This window comes from Xyrauchen texanus, chromosome 1 (genome assembly GCF_025860055.1).
Source record: "Xyrauchen texanus isolate HMW12.3.18 chromosome 1, RBS_HiC_50CHRs, whole genome shotgun sequence".
NCBI lineage: Eukaryota > Metazoa > Chordata > Actinopteri > Cypriniformes > Catostomidae > Xyrauchen > Xyrauchen texanus.
Window position 1 is genome coordinate 61768003 of NC_068276.1, and position 19000 is coordinate 61787002.

At 38.5% G+C, this 19000-nt stretch overlaps 1 protein-coding gene and 2 pseudogenes across 1 annotated transcript in view; all 3 read left to right on the forward strand.

Moving 5' to 3' along the window:
* The window catches only part of LOC127645715 (uncharacterized), a 54131-nt gene extending 43531 nt beyond the window's left edge, over positions 1–10600 (forward strand). Inside the window, exons 11-12 of the mRNA XM_052129384.1 lie at positions 10041–10164; positions 10434–10600. Of these exons, the coding sequence (XP_051985344.1) occupies positions 10041–10164; positions 10434–10600 (291 nt within the window). The remainder of the gene's footprint in view (positions 1–10040; positions 10165–10433) is intronic.
* A 754-nt stretch (positions 10601–11354) lies between these two features.
* Positions 11355–12266, forward strand: LOC127649543 (histone H3-like; annotated as a pseudogene).
* LOC127645726 (histone H2B-like) lies at positions 11911–13055 on the forward strand (annotated as a pseudogene).
* Positions 13056–19000: the final 5945 nt, after the last annotated feature.

The following is a 19000-nucleotide window of genomic DNA, read 5'->3' on the forward strand; positions in this document are numbered from 1 at the left end:
GATTAGCTTAGCTAATATAATTAAAAATCTTAATTTCTCAGATGTGTGGAGAGAGCATAACTCATCAGTTCAGCAGTATACATGGATGAAATTTAACAATGGCAGTATTTCTGGAGCACGTTTAGACAGGTTTTATATATCACATCATTTAAGAAATAAGATTGTCAATACATCTACAACCCCAACAGTTATTTCTGATCATAAACTCATCACTATTGAATGTGCTTTGACTGAAAGAAAACATACAAGTTATTACTGGCATTTTAATGTTAAACTTTTAGAAGACAAACAGTTTTGTGAGAATTTTAAATTTTTTTGGGAAACCTGGAAAAGTGAAAAGTGCTTTTATGAAAATATTATTCAATGGTGGGAAATTGGTTAAAGTACATATAAGAAGCTATTGTCAACAATATACATCTCATTCCTCGGTTTTGAAAAAGACTTTGGAGTGTCTGGAAAAAGAGATCACGGACATTGAAATGAACATGAATGATGTTGTTGATGGTAATCTACACGATCTGTGGACTGAAAAAAAAAATCAACTGAGCTCCTTTTTAAAGGAAAAAGTTAAAGGAGCTCTTATAAGAAGTCGTTTTTTAAAAATAAGAGACATGGACGGACCGTCTTCATATTTCTTTAACTTGGAACGAAAAGCTGGACAAGAAAAGCAGATGCTCATATTAAAAGATAACAATGGACAAAATACTTCAGACCCAGTAAAGATGCGCAGAATTGCGGTGGATTTTTATTCTAGGTTATACGCTGCCGATACCCCAGATGAACTCAAGATCTTCCTGTGTTAACAGCAGAACACAAACAATCTTTAGAGACTGAACTCACTTTTGAAGAGGTTACAGCTGCTGTTATGGGACTCTCCTCAGGACGTACACCGGGACTGGATGGATTACTGGTGAATTCTATAAATCTCTTTGGAATATTATTGGACATGAGTATTTTGAGGCTCTCCAAAAATGTATTAAGGAAGAAATTCTTCCTTTGAGTTGTCAGCGGGCAGTTCTAACGCTACTCCCCAAAAAAGGTGACCTAACTCTCTTGAAGAACTGGAGACCTGTAGCAATTTTGGACTCCGATTATAAAATCTTTTCTAAATGTCTGGCCAATAGGGTAAATGGTTTAATGCATACAATTATACACACTGATCAGTCATAATGTATAAAAATAGATCCATAATAGATAATCTACATTTGGTAAGAGACATTTATGATTTTACTTCTTTTAATAATACCAATATAGGTTTTCTGTCATTAGATCAAGAAAAAGCGTTTGACAGAGTTGATCATAATTTTCTTTTTGATACCTTAAAGGCTTTTGGTTTTGGGGACAATTTTATTTCAAAAATAAGATTGTTGTACGCTGGAGCCACATGCATGATTAAATTAGCTGGTGGCCTCAGTACTCCTGTAAAGGTCAATAGAGGTATTAGGCAAGGTTGTCCTATTTCAGGACAACTTTACAGCATAGTCATTGAGCCTCTGCTGTGTAGGTTAAGAAGAGAGTTAACAGGTTTACAGATCAATACCTTGGATTTTAAGTGTTTTATCAAGCTCTCGGCATATGCAGACGATGTCACAGTTTTAATTCGAAACCAATGTGATGTTAAATGTTTAGAAAATGCTTTGGAGTGTTATGGGAAAGCGTCTTCAGCCAAAGTCAATTGGCAAAAAAGTGACGCTTTGTGGTGTGGTCAAGTTTTTAATAGTCCGTCACTACCTGGTGGGCTGCAGTGGGGGAGAACAGGTTTTAAATATCTAGGGGTATTTATAGGGACAGATGATTATAAGAAAAATAATTGGGAGGGTTTAGTGGAAAAAGTGTGTGCTCGGTTGTCTCACTGGAAATGGTTGCTACCCCAGCTGTCCTACAGGGGGAGAATCCTGGTATGTAATAACCTGGTTGCATCATCCCTATGGCACAAAATGATGGTTCTAGAGCCTCCAGATGACCTAGTAAGGAAAATTCAACAGCACCTGGTGGACTTTTGCTGGTCTGGTCAGCACTGTTTGAAGGCACCAGTGCTCTATCTATCGATACAGGAAGGAGGACAGGGACTAGTCGACATTGGATCCAGAGTCAAAGCTTTCAGACTCCAGGCAGCTCAGAGACTCTTGTATGGGGAAGATGTAAGCTGGGCTGGGATAGCCTGTGCCCTCCTGAAAAGAGCGGGCAACATGGAATTTGACCGGCACTTGTTCCTTATGGATACTACAAAACTAGACCTGTCTGGACTGACATCATTTTATAGATCAATGTTAAAATCATGGACTCTTTTCAGTTTCTCTCGGGAGCAAAACGAGATGAAGGGACTATGGCTGAGAGAAGAACCACTGTTTTTTAACTCTGCACTGGTTTTAGATCTTTTTAATTCAGATTCACTCAGAAAAGCATTGTGGACTGCAAATTTTACCAAAATTGGTCATTTTATTCCTGAGGAAGGATGGATTTCTGCCGACAATTTAGCTTCAAAACTAAACATAAGATCAGTCCGGGTGGTAGAGAGACTGCTGACTCATTTTTACGAGTTTTTACCACCAGAATATAGACTGTCCCTAGAGACATCTTTTAGAGAGGAAGAAACTTCTGTCTTCCCAGATCTAATTTTCTCTCCTGATTGGCAAGAAACAGAGAATGGTCTGCTTTCTTTTAAAACACCCCAGCTGGGTTTTTTAGAAAAGCTGGAAAGAAAGCCGTCTATATATTGTGTGTAAAGGTGTCACATCTTCCTCAGCTTCGAGTGTGAGAGAATCAAAATGGCAAGAGATCTTTGGACCAAGTGATTCCCCTAAAGGCTGCTGGAGGACCTTGTACAAACCTCCTATTGAGAAAAGAACTGGAGACCTGCAATGGAGGATTGTGCACGGTATAATAGCCACAAACAGACACAGAGCACACCTGGATCCTCAGGTCGGGGAGGGTTGTCCTTTTGTGGAATACAAGAAACTGTTTTTCACCTTTTTCTTAATTGTGCGAGACTGCAACCTTTATTTTATAAAGTAGAAGAGTGGTGCCAAACCCTAGGGAAGTTTTTACACCGGCAAGGTTTATTTATGGACCAAAGTACAGCAGAAGTAGAATGGAGAGTCATGTTTTATTAAATTATTTATTCGGGCAAGCAAAGATGGCTATATGGTTATCTAGAAAAAATAAAATGAATGAAAAGGGTTCAACTGATGTAATGTTAATACTAAAGGGATTAATAAAATCCCGCATTAATATAGAGTTTAGCTACTATAAATTGATAAGCAACTTGCAAATGTTCAAACATAAATGGGGAGTAAACCAGTGTGTATGTGATATTGTCCTTGATGATTGTTTGCAATTTTATATCTGAGAAATGCTGCTTGTAAAAACTACACTCATATTTATGTGATTATTTTTTAGTCAAAGTCTCTCTCTCTCTCTCTCTCTCTCTCTCTCTCTCTCTCTCTCTCTCTCTCTCTCTCTCTCTCTCTCTCTCTCTCTCTCTCTCTCTCTCTCTCTCTCTCTCTCTCTCTCTCTCTCTCTCTCTCTCTCTCTCTGAACCCGGTCTAAACAGGTTTGTCTGTCAATTTCTGAGGTCCCAAGCAACTGAATAACCCGGGACCCATTTTTGAAAATTTCATTTTGTTTAAAAAAAAAAAATACATAAAACTGATTTTAAATCTTAATTTTAAATTCATCCTATCAGTTTTAGAAAAGTACATTCAAAAGATTTATGAAAAAAAACCTTGTTAAAGATAATTAATGCAAGTTTTCCAGTTTTTCTACATTACAGTGATATAAAAGCAATATTTACCTGCATATATTTGTACAAACCACTTTTATTTATTAATATTTATTTGAATGAACGGGAGGTGGAGGGATGCTGGAAACAGCTGAGACTGAAGACAGGTAAAGAGCTGCTTATATACTCCGGCTGTTAACTGAAAGATTAGATGGACTCGCTCCTCCCCAAATTACCTTTAGGAAATTCATTTAGTAATTCAGTTGTTATTAGTTATTATAACCCAACGATTATTTATTGTTGTGTCATTATAATATGATATTAATATTATTATTTGATGGAGTTGTTGTATACTGTAGTAATATATTCCTGTTACTTTCACCTGGAGATATTTATAATACTGTAACATTTTTAACAGTATTGTAACTTCGGGCTGCAACTAACGATTAGTTTGATAATCGATTAATCTAATGATTATTCGACTATTCTGCGATTATTGCAGCGATTAATCATTATCTCTTAACTGATTATTCAGCTTCTGCCCGACTTGAAAGGTTTTATTAAACGTGCTTATTAACCATAAAGAGGACAAAATTATCCTTTAAATATACCTCTAAATGACATTCACTGAATTAAAGGGGGTAAAATAAATCCTATTTTTATCAAGTGTTTTTGTCTTGATTTCCATTTAAAATAGTCTAAAGATCCTTTGATACATTTACTTGAGAAACAACATATAAGATATTTACACTTGCTATAAGAGAATTTTCTTCAGGATAAGAAATGCACAAAAGAACAAACTTGTCTAATAATGTGCGGTCCAGCGGGAGATGCTGAAGAAACAGTGAAAAGCAGCAGTCAAGGATTTTCATCTAGCACGTTTTTACACAGGAAAACCAAAACTGAGCAGACGGACACAAAAACATTCCTAACTCTAACTCATTCCTTCGTGTGTATCTGTGAGTGAGAGTGCATGCGCGAAACTAATCCAGAGAGCGCTGACAACAGCGTATTCATGTGTGTACACAGAACAACATGTCACAACAGAAACAGAAATGAACTGCAAAAACTAAGAAACATTTCCAAAACAATTGCAATTTCAAGCTTTCTAAAGTATTTTATTTATTTTTGCAAATATGTGTGTGTTAATGTGTGTGTGTATGTGTGTGAGGGCAGGTTTAAGTAGACTTTTTTTTAAGGTTACAAACTGGTAATTACAAGGATATTATGCCATAAATGTGGTTTATGAGGACATTTCTAGTGTCCCCATAATTTAAGACGCTTAAAAAAAACCAATGTTTTATTGAAAATTTAAAAATGCAGCGAGTTGTTTGTGAGGGTTAGGTATAGACTCTATAGTTTGTACAGTATAAAAATCATTATGTCTATGGAGACTCCTCATAGTGATAGCTGCACCAGCATGAGTGTGTGTGTGTGTGTGTGTGTGTGTGTGTGTGTGTGTGTGTGTGTGTGTGTGTGTGTGTGTGTGTGTGTGTATATTTTGCATTGAGGATGTTTTAGAGTCTCACCCTGTAATTTCTGTCTGTTTTTTTTTCCTGCATTGTTGCTGACTTATTGACTGTGTTTGACAGATAAAAACATTGCTCTGTTTTTCACTCTTTTTTCACTCCCTTGTCAATTTTCACAAGGAATACCAAAAGTGACCTTTTTTTTAATGACTACTCGAATCTAGCTCAATTATATTTTTATATGTTCAAATGGCAAATGGAGGAAAAGGCACCGTACTGTCTCAGTACTGATAAAATAAGCGTCCTGGTTACTTCCGTAACCTCCATTCCCTGATGGAGGGAATGAGACGTTGTGTCGATGTTGTGACACTAGGGGTCGTTTTTGAGAGCCCGAGACACCTCTGATCTTTGATAAAAGGCCAATGGGAATTGGCGAGTGGTATTTGCATGCCACTTCCCTGAACATATGGGAATACCGCTCATTAAGGTTTTGTGCTGAGGAGCCGAGAATAAGGTCCCGGCCATTTCAGCGGGTAGTTCAGAGTTGTAGTAGGAGGGACACAACATCTCGTTCCCTCCATCAGGGAACAGAGGTTACGGAAGTAACCAGGACATTCCCTATCTGTCACTCACTCGATGTTGTGTCGATGTAGTGACACTAGGGGTCCCCTACAAAACAGCAAAACTAGCTGAACATTGTTACGTGGATCGGCGGTGCAAGTTGGATAGACTACTGTGTGCCGCATAGCCAGCGCAACCAGCCAGCACATAACCTCCCCTGACGCTAGTATGAGTGTCGAACAGCACTTTCTAGTAGGAGAAAGTCAACCAGGGAACACATTTGTGAATGCTACTGGGAATTGACAACGCACATCTTCAGCTCAAGGGAGGTGAAAGGTGCTATGTGCATGCAATATACCTGGCCGGATGACCAGGACTTACCTGTTCATTCCTGCTAAGACACGGGATTAAACCGCTCAACCCGGATATTGGAGAATCTCGCAAAGGTGTTGGGTGTGGCCCAGCCCACTGCTCTGCAAATGTCTGTTAGAGAAGCCCCACTGGTCAGAGTCCAGGAGGCCGCCACACTCCTGGTGGAATGGGCTCATAGCCCTGCAGGGGTGGCATGTGCTGAGCTTGGTAAGCACCGTAGGCCCTAGCTGTCAGGGACAACGTAAGCCTACTGGCCCTGGACGGAGCTCGGGCTCCCGCACCAGGTGGCGGTGCTCTGCGGGCATAGGTGCATTGCTAGTGCCTTGTCCACTGGGGGCATCGCCAAGTAACCCCTGGCCACTCCGCCATTGAGGGTAGAGAGAGTGGGGAACTGAAAGATCAGGACCGGGCAGTAAAGGTGCCTCCCACCTTTGAAATGTGATCTTGTGGGGCTAGTGAGTGGCACTGTAAGCCCAGATACCAATCATCGAAGTTGCGAGAGTTCAGGGGAGAGCGGAGAGTTCCACTCTAGCCTGACCCTCAGCGGCGGCCCGGAAAGCATGTCCATCATTTCCGCATCCACCTTTGACTGGGCGACCACGACTGAGGGGAATCACAGCGAGGTTTCCACGCCAGACTGGATGAGCCCGCTCCCGACTACTGCGCCGAGAGCTCATCACCTTCAAGGGCAACAAACAAGAGGTCGAACTCGCTTTGGGACGAGCCAGCGCACTCAATCGAGCGCCTAATCAGAGCAAACGAGTGTGCCAAGTAATGGGAGGGCCGTGGGAATTTACCCGTGGAGGTGGTCCCGTTGTGGTCCCCGAATTGCCCCCAGTGATCGCCGGCTGGCCTCATACATGTAGGTAGGAGAACCGAGGCAGGGAGCCGCTGGGGTGACGTGCTTTCTAACTAAAGCGAGCCGCGACCATAGCGTTGCATTTGTTATGTCCTCGCAGTGAGGACATGAAAATATGTCCAAGCGTGGGCAGCACCCAGGAACGAAAGACAACGATCGTGGCCATCTGAAGGTGAGAGATATCGACCGCATCCAGGAATAACACACAATTTGAAGGGCATCTTCAAAAAGCCGTGTCTTTAAAAAGACTTTCCGATGTGTGCAGCTCTTTTAGAATATAATCTATTAGAAGGAAAATACTCTATAGAATATACGGTAAGGATCCAGCAGAAGTGAAAATAGAAGCCATGGGAAATTCAGCTCAAGAGAAATCTGAATAAGAGGTATGCACGCCCCTCCTTTACCCATATGTTCTGGAGAGTGGCATACAAATACCACTCGAAAATTATAACTGGCCATTTATCAAATATCAGAGGTGTCTCTGGCTCTCAAGAGTGACCCCTAGTGTCACAACATCGACACAACTTTCAGTGAGAGACAGATAGGAAAACATTTTTATTCAATTTAATATATATATATATATATATATATATATATATATATATATATATATATATATATATATATATATATATATATATATAAAATAACTGAATATCATAGAAGGTTGAATGATACAAAGATGAATGAAATAAATTATGGCAAAGGGTTTTGCTGCATAAGAAACTAAACACATACGCAACCTGATCTCAGACCATCATGCAATGTGTGAAGATGTGCCAACACAAATATTATTAATTATATATCTTGTTCACTACACTTCAAATCATGAATAAAAATCAACAATATATTTATGAATTATGAGTTACCTGGACTTTGTGCAGAATAGCTGTTAGACATCAGCACTGAAAGTATAAAAAGAAGCATTTCCATTAATTCAACACAACACAATTCAATACAGATGTTGCACTACAATTATCTGATGGACCCAGTTGTAAAATTTCCATCATGGTGTAAATTTATCAGTCATGTTAGTTTAAATTTCCCTGATATGTGGTATAGCCTATTTGATTTTCTTGATATATTCAACATTTTCAGTTGGCAACGCACGTGTCTGTTGAAATAGCTGTTCTATTCAATAATTCACAGTTTTTAAAAGTGTACTTAAATAACAGAATTTCTAGCTGATGATCTTTTTACACACAGACATACATGGCGAGCAAGAGACAGATGGCGCACTTCTTAGAAACAATAATAAAATCCTCTTGTGTGGCCCCGCCTGTCAACCGCCTACATCACCAATGCAACATACGGCCCCGGTCTTCCTGTCCCCTTTGTTGATACATTACAGGAAAATAGTTTGAAGTATTAACAAAGTTTATATAACAGAACTTTTGACCAACTTTTTGCAAAGTTTCTGCTTATAGACTCTCATTCAGATAATGAAGACAATATTACAACAATAGTGCCTCCTGCACATTACTCAAACATGTTCAATAAGAACAGCAGACAGACCGTAGATTAATAGAGAAGTTGAGAGCGATCTGAGAGCTCAAGATGGAGAGAGTCTATTTAAAGATACAGCACACACAACACCAACTCACGGAAACAGAAATATGTCTTAATCAACAGAAAATCCAAAGATTATTACTATAAAATAAGATACAAGTATATAAAATATGAAGAGATGAAACACATCAAAGTTCAACATGTACACAAGTCCATCATCTTTCACATGAACACAGACAGATGCATTTGATCTGTAACACACAGTAATAACTGCAGTCTTCACTCTCATCATCACTATAACACCAAACATTATTTATATATGAACAGAATAAAGAATACATGAACACTGAGACAGTAAATCTACAGTATAGACCTGTGCACACACATCACCATCATGTGTTTCACACACACAGAAATAACAGAAGATAATATAGAATATAATAAAACACTCACAGAGTATAAGAGGCAGCACACTGGACTCCATACTGTCACTTTAATGATCAGTTTAAACTGTGCTGTCTGTCTAAACCAAACCCTTCCTGTGTTCAAACATCATTTCACACTTCAGAGACAGAAATAAAAGAGGTGATGCCAAGAGTCTACAGACCAATGCATGCAGAACAACTTTTGGTGCATTCAAGCTGTTGAAGATGTTCCTCTTTAATTTGAGTAAAGACTTGAACATGAACATCTAAACACACACATGCAAATCATGTCGACTGAATCAGACACAAAAGTGACTCTGAAGTGAATTAAATTCAGACTGTCTGTGATTCACAGTAAGATATAAAACATGTTAATTTCTCCTCTAAAGGAGGTCTGAAGCACAACAGTCTCTTAAACTCTCTCAGTATCAGGATATTAAAGAAGTGAAACTGCTGCATCAGATCTGCTAACACAACATGTTCTGAGTTCCTGGAAACAAACACAAACAGAAAAACTGTGAAAACAGAGTGAGAATGAAAGTCACATGTGAAGAGAAGATGGTGATAATGATAAAAACAACAACATGGCAAAAATACGTGGCCTTTAGCCTCTTTGTTAGCGCTCGAGTCCCGCTCGAGCTGACCAGAACCGATTACACATGCAATTACTAGAAAATTAAAAGCTCTCCATGTTTTACACCACAAGCAGGTATTACATTTAAAATTTTATTTAAATCACTTTGTTTTTAGACATTTTAATTAAAATAGCAACAGATCCAGTGAAAATATGTGCATCAATGAAATACTCAAACAACTTTCTGAATGTTGAGTGATTGACTTTACCTTATTACACACTTATTACATGCTTTTTAAGTGCCAAATTCAGTGAGTGAGAAAAGACTAAAAGTGACAAACAAAAATATTTATTCACAATATTATGTAGAAATTAATTAATCGCCACCGTGCAGAGAGTAGTGATTAGTGAGTTCACCAGCGGAGTATGTGTGTCGTGGAAGTCAGAAGAAGTTTGGAAGAATCCTCGTTACAAGTTAGATAATGTGAGAGACGTCCAGCGGACAATACCAGTAATAGCAGAAGTGTAGATCCCTGGCACGCGGGCATAGACTGGAATTCCTCCGTGGATTGTCAGGCTGAAACTCAGCAAAGACTGGAAGGCAAACCACAACACGAACTACACGGGCAAACAACACAGTGACAGGACAGGACCAGATAAACAAAGAGAGCGAGGTGAGCACTCAACTTGATATAATCATCTGGTGAAGAAACAGAGAAACATGAGGGCATAAGTAGGGAGTGAAATCAGGCTGGAACAGGTGTTGCTCAATAAGCTAATCAGTGTCATGATCGACGCTGCCCTGAGAACAATGAATGTTTCCATGGAAACACCGTTCATGCTGCGCCTGAGAAACATGAGGGAGAGAAAATGACAAAACAAACAGAGCAAACCTGTGGGCTTACACAACCATGACAGTCTAAAACTTGTTCATCCAGGTCAGGACTGCAGTTCCCCATCATTCGTGTGCACAGGCTGCTCCGCAAAGGAGACTACACAACGCATGTTGGTGCCGGTGCTCCTGTTTATCCAGGCTGTGCTGCTGCCCAAGAAGACGAACTAAAGTCTGATTCATATAAACCCAAAGAGTCTTTTAAGAGTCACACTTGAACTGTAAGAGAGTGATGTCTTTATACTCCTGTGAAAACGATAGCAAGATTTGTATTAAAGGAAAATTTTCATATATAAAAAAAATGTGGGTGAAGGAATATAGTGTCAGCTTTAAAATACAGATATCATGATTGAGGAAGTAATGATAGTTGTATATGTGCAAATGTAGAATATAGATGATTTAATCTGCACATCAATAGTGTATTTAATAACATGCACAAACAGTTTAGACTAAATAAAATACAAATGCAGGATAGACGGTATAAAAATATTCCCGAGGGATGATATACTAATATTGTGAATTAACAGTTTGTTTCTTTGGGTTGTTGATGATGGGTTAAAAGTGAGATCAGATTGCTTAATTTAATTTGTATTTTCAAAATTGTGTAACAATGAATTAATTTAAGAATATTTTGTGAATATTGTAATTAAAAACATAAATTTATATTATTATAAAGGTATTCGTTATTACCATTCATAAGACTACTCGTTTAAATAAAAAATGAAACGTCACGAGTGTAAAATGAAGCATCTGTGTCATGCGCACAGAGATGAACTGAACTAAAGATCTTGAGCGGGAAACTGCCGTCGCTTGTTTGAAAAGATGATCCGTTCATTCATTGGTCAACTGTGATGCGTAGAGTCCATATCAGCCAATCACAAGCCTCTTCACCCTCCCCACACTGAGCGCGTGCTCGAACTAGCCTTTATAAAGCAGCGGTGTAACGATCATCTGCATTTCCTGTGAAGAACAGAGAAGAGATTGTTGAAGTCATGGCAAGAATTAAACAGACCGCTCGTAAATCCACCGGAGGAAAAGCCCCGAGGAAGCAGCTCGTTACTAAAGCCGCCCGTAAGAGCGCTCCAGACACCGGTGGAGTCCAGAAACATCATCGTTACAGTCCCGGTACCGTGGCTCTGAGAGATCCGCCGTTATCAGAAGTCCACTGAGCTGCTGATTCACAAACTGCCTTTCCAGCGTCCGGTGAGAGAAATCGCTCAGGATTTCAAGACGGATCTGCGCTTCCGGAGTTCCGCTGTCATGATCCTGCAGAAGTCCAGCGAGGATTATTTGGTCGGTCTGTTGGGAATGCCGGTTTCGCGGATAACGCGCTTAAATCTACAGTGACGTCACCCACATCAACCCCGGAGACTCTTTTAAGAGTCACTTCAATCCCACTGACGGATCATTTCATTGTCAACGAGTCTTCTGATCTGTTGTACATTTGACAAATATTGAACATTCATTTTCTAAATCGGAATAAAACAAAATGATAAGAGGAATTTAAGAGGAATAAAGGAACTGAATCATGTTGGTGATGGTAGTTGTCCATCACGAGGCGATGGGCGGGATTAACATTTAGAAGCCCCTGATTGGCTGTTCTGAAGTTCGAGAATGCTGAATGTGTCCAATGAAATCAATCGTGAATTTCCGTGATGATTGTTTATTGTTTGTCTCCAGTGTGAAAATATACTGGAGCATTTAGAGGTCCAGGAAGGAGAGTTTCGCGATCTACATGTATAAAGTCCTGAAGCAGGTTGATCCTGACACCGGGATCTCCTCCAAGGCGATGGGAATCATTAACTCTTTCGTCAACGACATCTTGGAGCGCATCGGCGGTGAAGCGTCTCGTCTCGCTCACTACAACAAGCTCCACCATCACATCGAGAGAGATCCAGACCGCCGTGCGTCTGCTGCTGCCCGCTGAACTGCACAAACACGCCGTGTCTGAGGCACAAAGCACCAAATACACCAGCTCCAAGTCCAATAACATCTGTGTCCTCCATTAACACAAACACTCTTTTAAGAGTCACACATGTTCTCGTTTGAAGAGTTTGGATCTTTACAGAAAGTGAAATGACGGTCATCTGTATTGCAGACTATTATTTATTAGTGATTAATGCAATCCGAGGTGTTGTGTTGAAGATTGTGTCATTTAGCAATGGTCAGTTATAATGTTCACATCTGCTGGTGTTCAGATATTCATGATTTAGTGGCTCCACCTTGTGTGCTTATGAAGAATAAATCACCCAACAGTGTCATTTAACTGCTTTATACCTTTTGTTCTGTCAATGTAGACATAAAAGGTTTGTTATTTATTCAATTGTGTATTTATGTTGTGAAATAAGAATGTGTTACTGGTTTATTTAATGTGTTAATTTCTTTCAGATCCGCACATGTTTGCCCAACAAAGTGATCTTCAGTAAACTCACTGAACTTGGAAACTGGTGATTCTCTTCAAATAAATATCACACACAGTTCTGACCGACTGTCTGCAGCGCTTCAGATCCATCCATCCCAATTACTGCCCAAATCTAAACCCCCCTCAATCTCACAATGAGTAAATCAGATAAAAACACCGTTCTGTTCGAGCTTCATTGAATCCAGACCATTATTTGAAATATTCTTCCACATGTATGAACTCAAAAGTCCTCCACCGATGATCAATAATCATAAAACAATAAACTCATATAAATCAACTATTTTACACTCATGATCACTTCATTAAGAACACCTGTATACCCACTTATTCATGCAATATCCAATCATGTGGCAGCAGTGTAATGTATAAATCATGCAGATACAGGTCAGGAGCTTCAGTTAATGTTCACATCAACCATCAGAATGGAGAACAATGTCGCTATTCAATTATAAAATATCTAGTAATGTAGAAATCGCTTCCTAGATAGCTAAATTATTACAGAAGCTCCTTGATGGCTAATGTCAAAACATGAGTTCATTGATGTTATTAAATGAGTCTGCTTTTTTATTTCATCACTTACTCCCCGATGCCTCTGTAAATATTTAGTTTATAGGGTCCTACCTAAGATTAATGGCTCAAATATTTGGATTTTGTGTTGCTGTCGATTTGCAGTCTCTTATTAATGATGATTTGCTATTTGGGGAATGAACCCAGTGCTAATCTGTATTATTCTTTCCGTAATCATAGTTTCCATTATCTTTCCTATATGTGAAGCTATTGATCTATAATTCTTTGGATTTGATGGTTCTTTCCTGGTTTCCTAATAGGAATAATCACTGCTTCTTTCCATCCAGTTGGTAACTTTCCTTTTTTCCAAATGTTATTATAAAAGCCTAGCAGCATTATAGATGCCAAAACACCCAAATGTTTTAACATTATGTAACAAATTTCATCCTTCCCAGGAGATGTTATTCCAGCTCTTGCTATTGCCCTCTTCATTTCATCTATAGTAAACAGAGAATCCATTGAGCTGTTCATTTCATGCCATCTCTGATTTTGTTAATTCCTTTCCTCTCTTTCCCTCTTCAGTTCGGTTATTTGAGCTGTGGATGTCAATGAGTGCCTTTGCTATCATTTCTGCCTTTCCCACCTTCAGAACAGGATATTTCCTTTCTCTTCTGATTCCTCTCATACTTTGAATCATGGCTCATACCTCCCCCCAAAGATTGCAAAACATCTGCCAGCTTTGTCTTTTTGCAGTACTATAATTTTCCTAACCTTTGCTTGCATTTGCTTATATTTAATTCAGTTTTGAGAGTTCTTCTTAATATTCTTAGAGCTTTATTTCTTTCTGTAACTACTCTACTACATTCATCTGTCCACCAAGGGACCACCTTTCTCTTCATTTCCCTTTTAGGAATTGATTCATTTGCAGATTCAATCAATACTGTTTTACATTTATTATCAATCTCCTCAATATCTTCATTTAAATCCATTTTGTCCATTTCTCTCTCACAAATAAAACTAATCTCTTCCCATTTCTCCCTGTCAGATATCCATTTCCTCATTGTTTTTCCTTGTTGTTTTTTCCCTGTAGTAATATTGTACAAAACACTGGATAATGATCCTCCCGATTGATGTTTCATATGATACATCCCGCTCACATTTCCCTGCTAAATTATTCCACACCAAAGTTAAATCCAATACTGACATATTCCCTGTATGTGCATCTAATCTCCCATCATTTCAACAAACCATGTCCTTTTCCTCTAACAGTTCTTCAATCACCTCTCCGTTTACATCTGTTTTTATTCCTCCCCATAATGTGCATTCAAATCCCACATATCACTCTCCTATTTCCATCCATTCCTTCCATTTGCATTAAACTACTCAGGTCTAATTTCTTACAAGGATTATAGTAATGAATAATTATGAGCTCTCCTTCCATTGTCCAGATCTCTATGATTATATATTCTTGCTCATTTCCTGTTCCTATCTCTCTAAATGCAACATCTTCTGTAATAAATGTTACACATCCACCCCTACACCATCCCTCCTATCATATCTAACACAATCATATCCAACTCGTCTAAAATCTACATGTGGTCTTAACCATGTCTCCTGTACACAAATAACATTGGGTTTACTAGATAACTCCTCTAGATACTTTTAAAATCTTGTCATTATCCGACAAACTTCAAGCGTTTCATTGTAACAAGAGGACCATTATTAGTATTCCATGCTTGTTCCTGACGTGCCTGAACGCTGAGATCATTTCTTCCTCCCATGTCAGCACACTGATATTAAGCACTGCTGCTTTCACAATTATTTGTGTTCTTTCAGTCTTGGATTTAATCTCCATTGTGGCATTAACTACCCCTGCTATGAAAATAACTAGTTTCTTTAGGTCAACCAACACTTTTCCCTTATTTGCCTGTTCTGTTTCTTTTACACACACACACACACACACACACACACACACACACACACACACACACACACACACACACACTGTAATTTCCCCAGGTTTTTTTCTAACCAGCAGACAACAAAATTCGGCCTCTAACACCTAGACCAATATTCAGACACAACCTACATTTAATTAAGATCACTATTAAAGTGATTCTTCATAAAAATTTAACAATTCATAATATGCAATCTAATGGTATAGTTGAGTAACTTTGCTGTAAATGGGTTAAAAAAAAATCACATATCACCCAAAACACAGCATAAATGTATTGAGAAGTGAATTATAAAAATTATATATCATTTGTAATATTAAAAGTATATATTTTGTTTTTACAATTGCTCTGTAAATATGTGGACTTTAATGGAACCCAAACACCCAAGAGTGTAAAGTGTATATGAGGAGAATATGAGGTTAATCAATGGGACCTGAAACCATTGAATTATTTGGTGGACTATCCCTTTAAGTATATGATGAGGACATTATGATGGTTAACAGTGTATGATGGTTTAAGGGATAGTTCACTTTGAAATTAATTTTTGGTATGTTTTAGCTTACCTCAAGGGCATCCAAGATGTAGGTGTCTTTGTTTCCGCAGTAGTTTCAATTTTGATATTTTTAGGTCAAACCGTTCTTGTCTGTCAGTCATATAATGCAGGTCTATGGTCACCACCTCAAAGAGCACGCACAGAGAAGTCCAAATTAAACATGATTGAATGATTCAGTAAATGTAAGTACACATTGATGGCCTAAGACACGCAAACGAGCGGTTTGTGTGAGAAAGCGAACAGTATTTATATCGTTTTTACCTCTTGTAAGCACAGCCACGTCCAAGTGATCTGAGGGCTGAGCTTCTAACCGTAGAGACGGAACAGACTATTTTCTTTAGCGGAAGCAATACAATCGTTTTTAAATCAATAAACTCCTTTTTCAATCAAGATTTTGTGTCAAATTATTGATTTATTTGGTAGGTAGCCATGTAATAAGCGGGATAATGTAGAGCGAGGCGGTTGTTATAGTGAATACCACCCCTTCAGGCTGATTCAAGCTCCGCTTCACGTCGGGGTCACAATCAGCCTGTCGGGGTTGTATTCACTATAACATACTCGCTCTACATTATCCCTTACATATGAGGTGTTGGTGTGATTTTAACTTTTCTTTTTCTTTATTAATTTTTAGATTGCTCAGGACTTTGGTATTTTATACCCACATGCCAAAGATAAACTTTTTGAAACTTGGGGACATGTATCTCAGCGAATCCTTTCGTATTGCAAGACCGAGAAGAGAGCCTTGGATCTTCTTCCTGTTCAGACTAACATTTCTTCTGGTGAGAAAATAATATTTTGTCTATAATATAATGCACTCATTTAAAGATGAATCCATTGTTCTTTCTGTTTTATGTAAAGACACTCTTGGAGATGTTGCTTTAAAAACCCTGCCAGCTATCCTTCCTCCATTGCCACACAAAACAGGCTGCAAGATGGTTCAGCCCTCTTACCAGGAGACAAAACAAGCATTTGTTGATTTACAGCCTGTAGGTACATCATTTATGACAACACATTTGGGGTAATATTTGATCCATGTGTGCATATTTACCATTTAAAAATTCTATTTAAAGGTTGGAACAAACATCATCCAATATTTGGAGGAGGAGGAGCAACGGAGACAATTCCCTCATGTCCTGCAGCTTGGGGACAAATTCAACCGCTCACAAGCCTTCGTCATTGTGGGAGGAGCGGCACTAGAGCAAGACAGCCTTTTACAAGCTGTGGATACATGCTTTAAATGATTTTATGTTTTAGACATTGAGTATCCAAAGCCTGCGGCAGCTGTTTGGCAGTTTCTACAACACACAATATATTCTGTGCCAGGAGTTTCATCAACTCATTGTCGCCTACTTAGTTTATAATCGGATAAGCTGGACAAGCTTTGGTTTGTTTTGTTTGTGTATTTGTATTCCATGTTTCTTAGAACTTAAAACATAATTGTAAATAAATTCATTTTAGCATTAATATTCTGTGCCTGGAGGTGTTCCCTCTACACACTGTCGCCTTATGAGGCAGTTTATAATTGCATTAATTCTATTTATTTATTTATTGAAAGAATTTCTTATCTTAAGGAAGTAAATTAAAGCAATTACAAACAATAACTTAATGAAAATGTTTACAACTTGTAATGTTTACAACTGTTTATTTGTGTTTTTGTGATCCATGTTTCTTAGAACTTAAAACATAACTCTAAATTAATTAATTTTAAAGGGTACCCCGATTAGTGCAGCATGTTGGCCTTATAAGATTAAATTGGGCGTCAGCTATAAAAAGGTGATACAAAAAAACTCCAAATGTTTTTGTTTTTATTAAAAAAATCCAAAAATCCATTCACTCGTAAGCCGCCATATTTATTTACGTCTCAATGCATTCTGGGTAGTGATGTGTATAGGTTGTTGCCTGGTTGTAGCCTAGCCGCTCTAGCAGCTTCGATTATTCGTTTTCCAACGTACCGGCTAGCTAGCTACGTTTTGACAGGTAGCGAGATGAACACGTCTGCCGTTCAGCCTTTTCAGTTTGAACCCGAGCGCACCATAGGCTTAAATCAGGAGAATAACACGGAAGACGATAGGCCCACTCAAGATTATCAGAGAGTTGAAGAAGCGAGAGTAGGGCAAAACAGATGGTGTCTGTGCAGCTACTGCTTGCCCATGCCAAGCGAGAACGAGAGCGTTTGCTGTAAAGAGCTCCACTTTTTGTCAGCAGCTGTCCTGGGTAGGCTAAGTATAGAGCAGACGATCGTACTATCGGTATAAATAATTTAATAAGTCATCTACCGCCATCGTTTGCTTTATTTTCACCAAGCAGTCACTACGCACAGAAATACCCCGCCCCGAACCAAGTCAACACTGTTCTGCTCATCTACCTCTACATTTTTAATCTTACAATTACAAAATTGTTATTAATAATGAACTGCAGTTATTCATTAATAATTGAATTGCCTTGAACTACATATTTAAAATCTTAAATCTCAGATAATTCTGATTTGCACTATTTTTTCCTCTCCAATTGTTAGTGTATATTTCTTTGTACATTTGTAAATTCTATAGTATTGTTATACTGCATACTTCAGTAATTTTTTTAATATGTCTTACTGTCCTTTATGTTTTTATTCTGAGTGTTGTACTTTGAGAGCAAAGATTACCAGAGTCAAATAGCCAATAAAGCTGATTGTGATTCTGATGAGAATATATAGTAAAATGTTATAAAAAGATGCTTTGGTTATATTTACAGATACTCCGTGTATCACAGCACATGAAAACTTTAACGCAGTTTGCCTCAATCAAGATGTTTTATGGGCTGCCCTTGTCAGCCTCCATGACCGGCATAGTGCTGGTCTACCAAATCGCAATAGGCAAGTCAAACTTGAACATGGATATTTAAGTATGCCTACATGGTAGCCTACCTACACTGTAGCCTACAAATAGTGGAAAAAAAGTTAACTGGACTGTGCGCTTCCAGTGAAGGCTTCAGCTGTTTTAATGGTTAAGACAAACAGCTTAAATCATTTTTTCATAACATAATAGTATAATTGTTTTAAAAATTCTGCCTTTTAGGTCTTACAGATATGCCTCATATCGTCATTTTACATGGTGGATGCATGGCTGGCTAGGGAGAAGAGTCCGCAGAGTCATTCCATCATGTGCAGTTAACAAAATAAGAAACGTCTACTCTGAACCAA